We start from the raw sequence: 8,270 nt of genomic DNA, 5'->3' as shown, positions 1-8,270 counted from the left end.
TTCATTAGTTCTTCATTTGCTTTTGCTCCTTCTCCAACCCACACTGTTGGCATCAAAGAGAGGAATAAAGATGCCAAATAGTTCCTCTCCTTCCTACACGTCTATCAGCTTCAGGTAAATCACATGTGTAAACGTGGATTTCACGGCTTTGTGGAAATTTATACTGTAAGGCACAGATATTTGGTACCCTGTTCCATTTGCTAGCATGAAACAGTCTCTCAATATTAGGACCCTTACTAAACATGTAGCATATGTCATGGCCAACACATCTTTGGCCAAAAGGCAAAGTAGCAGTCTTTTGCATGAAGTAGAAGTAGTAGGTGAGAAGAATTTCTAGAGAAAGTTGCACAAATATTTCCCTCCGATTCCTGCCCAAAGGGCAAGAGTGGTCTTCATGCCCTTTTTTTTATCAAAAAAAGGGAGGAGTATTGGTACATGCAACCCCCTGCTTTTCCTTGGTTTAAGAAGTGTTACCGTATTTACTTTTGACAAATATTTTTGTTTTGTCCCGCTTTCCTGACTTATTGCAAACACAGACTTTTCAGTGAAAATGAAAACACTGTCATATCACTGTCTACATTCTGGTTTCTTCAGTCAAGGAAGGTGGAAAACACATCTTTGCTGAACCTTATATAAGAATTTAAAAAAAAAGAACTCAGCCTCCAAGCCACATGAACAGCATTTTTGGACAATATGTATTAGCTCAAGAAGCTGCTCCAGAGGTTAAACAAGCTTTATAATCTACCCAACCTCACCATGAAAATATATATCCTAGCCACATGCAAAGGCCCTGGCTGTGTAGGTTAAACAAGCTTTATAATCTACCCAACTTCACCATGAAACTATATATCCTATATATCCACATGCAAAGGCCCTGGCTGTGTACTAAGAAGTCATGGATTTTTGCACTGAGAAACATGGGATATTACCCAACTAATACAGGATATTGCCTAACTTCTTTTATAGAAATTATGCTACCAAGAGGAAGAGACTAAGGAAGTCATTGAAGATTGGCCTTCCAAACTTCGAAAAATTACACTCTTTTTCAAACTCTTTTACAAAGGTCATTACATGGTAATCTGAAGCTGTTTCACAACTATTTTGTCCAGTGTAATAAAATAAAGCTGTATACTCTTCAGCCCTAAAAAAACCAGACTGCTGCTCCAGTCAATACTTAGTCTCTGATAGTCATCTCAGATCTCATCAAACTAAAAGCTGATTTTTCTAGAATTGCTCAGTTCAGGTTTTAAAATAGAGTAGTAGAGTGTGTAACCTGTTGTGTTGTTAATGTACCCACTTAAACCAAGCACTTCCATTTTCATATTACCTCTTATCTCCTTGTTTTCCTCTCACAAAGAGAAGAGAATCCCTATCATTTGCCATGGAAATAATTTCTAGTTCTTTAGGGAGATGACCTACTAGATTTGTTACACTTGGAAAAGACCCAAACTTACGCACTTGGTGTGCAACATATTCCTAGGCATGCATTGATGCACAAACAACTGCCAGTTTATTTTGTACAAAAGCATAAACTACAGCTGACTGCTTGGATGTAGCCAAAATAGGCATCAATTGCTGTTTGTGCTCAGTAACCAACAAACTCAGTTCAGCTGATTAGAGCATGGTACTTATAACACCAAGATTGTGGGATCAATCCCCACATGGACCATTTACATAAGAGCTGGACTGGATGATCCATGTTGGCCCCTTCCAAGACAGGATATTCTGCCAATCTGTGAAACCCAGTGGAAATCAAGGCAAATATACATTCCGAATTTGATGATTTCCAACAACTGTATAAACAAATGCCAATGTTAAAAGCTAAGAAAATAAGATTTCCTGGTCCACGATCAAAGCTATTGAGCTATAAAAAAAAAAAAAAAAAGCCAAAGCCATGCCTGGAATGTAAACGGCAAATCTTCCATTCTGAAGTCCCAAGTGTGCTACCTAAACATTACAGTGGCCACAAGCACCCATTTTATTATTGCTCAAGTATAATATTTGACTTGGACAATTTGAGAGGGAATTAATATAACAGCTCTTTGTGCATATAGCAGAAGGAAATGCAGTTCATCTGTCAAAAAAACTGCTCTGTACTTTCTTGCACCTTGAGGCAGAAGATGATGAACTGACCATCTTCTGCCATAAGAATTTATCTGTTTACAAAATGAAACATTCACACTGTACTTAAAGTGTATTATGGGTCAGACTTTTTTCTGCTAGAGAATTTTTGCATCAGTAATTATTTCTTGAAAGTTAGAGCTTAGTTGAAAGCTGCTTAGATGCAGGAAACAGAAAAACACTGGCTTGCTCACCTCCAGGTGATGTTCTTCAACTGTGCCAGAAGTCTGTTTGCGCAGCTGCTGTACTGCTTTTAAAGTAGGCGAAGAGTGAAATCCCTTCATGACTTATTAAGTTTGTTGTTTTATATCTCTGGGTCAAGCATATTTTTCTATGGATTGATCTGAAGTAGATAATTTTAGGTTTTCTGCAGATTCTCAATGAACTGCTCCCATATACCATCAAGATGGTTTGCAAGTGATCTTTAATTAACAAAGAGACAGGAAATCCTAATAGATTCCCAAGTACAGTTCTCAGCATAGTTCATATGAGTATTTCTCAATCACCACATACTGGACCAGCCTTGAAGAAAAGCACTAAGCAGAGCTATTTTACAATGAATTGGCTACTTCCTGCCTCAGGGGAACGCTGCAGTATCCTGAAGGCCTTACTGCCCACATAAACCATATTGTATCTATTGTGCCAGGTAATCAGGATGCAGAAGTCATTGCCTTGTTTTCCCTTTGGCTGATGAGTCTTATCCACTCAAACAATTTTGCATTTCCAAGACCTGCCTGGTATCAACCTGCAGAGGGGACCTACACATAGATGTGGTACTTAGGGACATGGTTTAGGGGAGGGCTTTGGCAGTATTGGTTTATGATTGGACTTGTTGATCATAAAGGTCTTCTCCAACATAAGTGATTCTATGATCTGACTCAATTCAACCTGGAAACTCCAAATGATTAAGTTGGAGGTTGTGTTAGACCAGTGCAAAATAGCAAACAGCAGAGACCAGAATCTGACCCACAACTCTTAAAGAAAGTATTTGAACAACCCTGAGAACTAGATGGGTTATGTAAGCCCACAGGATTTTTACACTTATTTCTGCAATAGTTGCTTTAATATTCTTTAATATTTTTATATTCTTTTCCATAAGACAGTTCTATTCCGGTAGCCAGGCACTCATGAACACTACAATAATAAATTTCCTAGCACTGAGCACAGTGAATAAAAGAAACAGTTTCAGACTCATGAGGTATTATGATAGATAAATAAGGCAAAAATAAATTAAAGAACTCAAAAAAACCTTGAGTTTTTTTAAAACAAATAGTGCACAACAAATGAAATAAAAGATAAAAGACACAAAACTGAAGTCACCAAACATCAGGGTTGGTATATTTTAAAAGCAGTCTTGCAGCCCAGGGGCTAAGGAATACTCCAAGCCATTCCTTGACAGCTGTAAGCAATGGGACAGTGGGAAATGAAAACAAACCAGTGCTGGGGGGCAGGAGAAACGGGACCAAGCATTTTTATTGCCTTATGACACGAACCCCATGAGGAGCTGAATTTTTTAAGACTGCATTATCACTTTGCTTTTATTTCAAAATCATGTATGTTTTCAGATCTTGGAGAACATACAGAGCACTATCACATAATCTTCAATTTTCAAGTATGTAAAGCTGTTTCAAGAACAAATTGCTCTACACTTACTTCAAATCAACCTCAATTGTTATTACTCACCATGGAAATATTTCCAGTGGCTAGTTCTCCCCATCTATAGCTATTAGTCAAGGTGACATAGGAACTGTTGAAATGGCAGTTCTTGTTAGAACACTAATAAGAAAGAAGTTAATAATTCTGCAAGTTAACTTTACGACCAATTAATCATACAGTGTGATGAGTGCTGGAGGCATTCTATTCCAGATGCATATCCTAATTTACCTGCACTAAAGCACACCCCAGGAAGACAGCTTTGTGGTTGAGATATAAAGCATGCAGAGATAAAAGGAAGTCGCTTTCAGGCTACCAAGAATTCAGGCAATGAAATGAAATCTTTTGCATTTCCCGGGTGTTATAAAATGCAGGGCACTCTTACCTCCATGGGAAAGGCCTTAAAATTAACTGTGTGCTCAGAACCACGCTGGTTTTCTCTCCCCCAGTGAAACCGAACATCGTGCAGTTCAAACTCGTGTCCCCGAGGTAATGGTCCCCCTACTAACACTGGGAAAGAAGATAAGTGGTAAAGAACTTGCCTTTCAAAGCAGACAAGCCACTGAATATATTCTCCACAGACAACAAGGAGTCTGTGGCAATCTTCTATATTATTAGTGGTACCAGAGAGGAGAAGAGTTGACAGACTTGTCACCTTTACTTCTGAAGGACTTTGCAGGTACAGAACATGAATTGAGGCAGTTATGAAAAACAGTAAAACTGCTGTAATACTGAACTCTTTGGTTTGTGATGCAGAACACCAAATAAAAGCATTGTACCTCTACCAGTCAGAAGAGGGAATGTTTATTTGTCCTATCAAGACATTAACTGTGTGTTCTAAACAGATGGCAGGGGTTCTGAATTGAACTGGGAAGTAACCTCCAAGTTATCCATATGTTTAATTTCCATCACCTATATTTACTATGGGTCACAAAAATGGATAGAAAAATTTAGACAGCAAATATTTTGCTGGGCAAAGGTGTTCACTCATACACCACCTGTCAGGCTTCTGAGATACTGAATGCCTCCACACCAAAATATAATCAAACCTACACACTGGAGCAAAACCAGCATACCTCATTTACTTAAAAACAGCTTCTAGGCAGCCATGGGTTTTTCTTAATTCAATTTTTTAAACATCTGGAATTTCTTAAAAGCATCTGTCCACAATCACAGCACGTGCACAAAAAAATGTATATAGCTGCTCAGCACTTTGGCATTAATAGAGACTTCCACCAGAAGTAGTAAAAGCAAGCAATTGTGAGGCCCAACCTGCTATGGAATTAATCAATGGAAACATTTTGCCCAGGGATTTCTGAATCTGCTTTAGATCAAATATTACACAACAAGCTGGAGGTAACTTCCCACTAAAATCATTGAATATTGGCTTCTAGGCAGGGCTGAGTTTTATTTAAGGGCATTCACAGTCTTCCCCAGAACCCATTAAATTCTAGCTTACATTTCATAGACTTGAAATTAATCTTTTACAATCTCTGATAATTGATAAGGATTATTCAACTGCATGAAATATAGCCTTAGGGAATTAGTTCCATAATATATAGCTATTTTGACACACAAACTATACCACCAGAGCTTGGAGCACAAGAGGTGGTGTAATACTAAAACATAAGCTAGCAATTGAATCATATTTTAATTGTAAAAACACAAAACCAAAGGTATGAAACTGTAAAAAAAAATGAAAGCAAACAGATCAATTATGGTTTTCATAAGCAATTACACTGGAGGAAAAAAAGTCAAATATGCCAGTTAATCCTCCTTTAATAATTCTTCACAACTTATCTAACAGCCATTAGAGTTTCTAAAATGAAATGTCCTAAATATAGTTATAGATTCAGATTTGCTCCTTAACCTTGCTATCTCTATTTTCTGTCTCTAGCTGTATCCCCTAGAGGGAAAATTTACAAATTTGGTGAACACTCGAGGAAACAACCAATTGAAATATTTAAGAAATCTGGACAAACAAAAAGAATAATGATACTCAATTAGTGCTTAATTAGGACAGTATAATAATCATCATCATCATCATCATCTCAATTAGGAAAATTGAGTATTTTCTCTGTTTTAAAACATTGCTCTGAGAAAAATTGTAACTAGAACAAATGTTCTCTATATGATGTAGTTCTGGATCTCCAGGAGCTTCAAAGAGTTTATTTCCAAGGCTTCAGTTAGGAGACTGATCCCATGATAAAACTATTTCATAGTTGGTCATGGTTCTTCCACCTAATGCACAACACATATTCCACTATCAAAATTAAAGCAGCTGTGAAAATGTTTGCAATTAAATAATGAGAAGGATTTGGGAACTCCATATGGGCTGCGTGTCTTAAATTAAAGGATAAAAACATTCACAAGTAATGACAAATTTATTTTTAATATGTATCTTAATCAGTTTACTTTTTTCCATAAAGAACTTTTTCTTTGCTAACATTACAGCAGATGAGGATCTCTTGCACATTAATTGGACAGAGTTTCAAAAGCATCCAGTGCTCAACAGTTCCCAACAAAATAATCCGGCTAAATGGATTTGTCATCAGAGATCTCCTGAGAGGAAAAGAAACTGTAGGAGTTTCTGCAATCCCTGAAAAATGGCCAGAATACTAGGCCAGGTTCAATCACAACTTATTAACTTTTTTCTCCTCTTGGTAGGTTTAATAAATGTTGTATTCTCCCTCCCAAATTATTCCCAGTTTACAAAGGGAAAATGGCAAATTACACAACATTAAATTTAAGAAAAAGCTGAAACTAAACCAAGAGTTCCTAAATCATAAATCCATACTTCAGTCATAAACTTTTTCTCTATTTCACATTTTCTTATAATTCAGTCTGGCATCACATTACATTCAAGTATAAAAGAAGCCTTTCCTTTTTTCTAACTCTCTAAATGGTTTTGCAAAGGCATTCAGGTGTGTTGGTCCCATCTTATTAATCACCACCAAGTTAGAAACTGCCCTTGGGAAAGCTAGTATGGAAGGAGTTGCATTTTGGCATACAAATGATGAGGTCGCTTGTGGTCACCCTCACTTCCTCCACAGGAGAATTCAAGAATTCCTGATCCTGCAGGGAGAACCTTATCCCTTGGGAAAAGAGCTCTGCTTCAGATGAAGGCAGTAAAACTGACTGGAAGTACAACATTTTTATTGCAAATCTGCAAAATTCCACAGAAAGAAACGTTCTGTGCTGCAAAAATACATCAAAATTATCATAGAAATGAAATTGTAAATCAAAGCATCACTATTAAGATAACAAACCCTTCCTTTTTTAAAAAAATGTGTAAAACTGAACTGACTCCCTCACTTAGCACAGCTGCAGTTCCCAATACTACTGAGTTCTCAGAAGGAAGCAGAAGTTGGAATGTCTCATGGTTTGACAATGTCCAGCTATTTAAATGCCCCCGAAGGGCTGTTACTGGCTAAGACTGGTTGGAATAACATGGAGGCTCTTCCAAAAACATGGCAAGAACTACTGCAGTGCTGGAAAGCAAAGTGGACTTTTTTTCCTCCCTACTTTCTTGTTTCCTTCATATAGAACAGTTTACCCAGACGAAAGGTCTGGATAAGATATTGCAACTTCACTTATGTTGGAATTATTATTTTCTTCTAAATCGAACTTGATGAGAGACACCAAAAATGTCGTCCTTTAAGAAATGAGGACTGCCTTCTACTTGGTCCTTCCTCATTAATATTGTGAGCATGTATGACTGGTGTATCACTCTTAAGCTGTCCAATTCTGTAGGTAGCATTCAGAACCCACTCAAGTTAATGGGGAAAAGCACTTTTAACTTACATGGTTTTTGAACCATGAGCAAATCTTGCCAGCTGTACGGAACAGTTTGGCACTACACTGTCTTAGCAATATTCTGAGTGCAGACAGCTGTTAATGCCAGCGGATTGAATACCACCACCACAAGAGGAAACTCTGGACCTGGTTTGAAGCAATCTCACTGACCATCCAGTCTGACATCAAAATCTGCAACTCCCATTGCAACATTTGCTCCTCTTCCTACCAAAGTCAACAGCAACACTCTCACCGGGCATAGTCCATGAGGAATGGGCACAACTGCTCCCAGCTGGGAAAGGCTGCTTTTCCTACACTCCGGGACACGAGTGCAGTGACTCTTCAGGCAACACAAGCTTTAGCCGGGAAAATCAAGGCCATGTTTCAGCATACCTGATTTTGACTTCAGGGCAATCTGAATGGAATGCCCGTCGTTGATCACTTCACAATCACGACACACCACGTAGTTCGGTGACAAACGCACTTCCAGGAGCGAGGGGTCGTATTTAGCTTCTCTTGAGTTCAAGTTAATGGGCGACTGGTACTCCCCGTTAGCATCGGGGAAAATCAGTCCCCACTCCACTCCTGAGGCACAAGGGAAAAGCTGTCAGGGGGGACCCGGCACCCCGCGCTGCGGGTCACACAGACGCTGTCCCCGGCGGGGGAAGGGGCTGCTCGGTCGGACCCCGCGGTTCCGCGCT

At 38.6% G+C, this 8,270-nt stretch overlaps 1 protein-coding gene across 1 annotated transcript in view; it reads right to left on the bottom strand.

The window, feature by feature from the left end:
- CA8 (carbonic anhydrase 8) overlaps positions 1–8,270 on the bottom strand; it is a 52,080-nt gene that overhangs the window by 42,926 nt on the left and 884 nt on the right. Inside the window, exons 2-3 of the mRNA XM_014307853.2 lie at positions 7,963–8,154; positions 4,160–4,284 (exon numbers count right to left, since the gene is read on the bottom strand). Of these exons, the coding sequence (XP_014163328.1) occupies positions 4,160–4,284; positions 7,963–8,154 (317 nt within the window). The remainder of the gene's footprint in view (positions 1–4,159; positions 4,285–7,962; positions 8,155–8,270) is intronic.

The sequence above is a fragment of the Geospiza fortis genome, unplaced genomic scaffold (genome assembly GCF_000277835.1).
Source record: "Geospiza fortis unplaced genomic scaffold, GeoFor_1.0 scaffold121, whole genome shotgun sequence".
Lineage (NCBI taxonomy): Eukaryota > Metazoa > Chordata > Aves > Passeriformes > Thraupidae > Geospiza > Geospiza fortis.
Note: the sequence above shows the minus strand (reverse complement) of the source record. Positions and strands in the feature narration are given on the sequence as shown.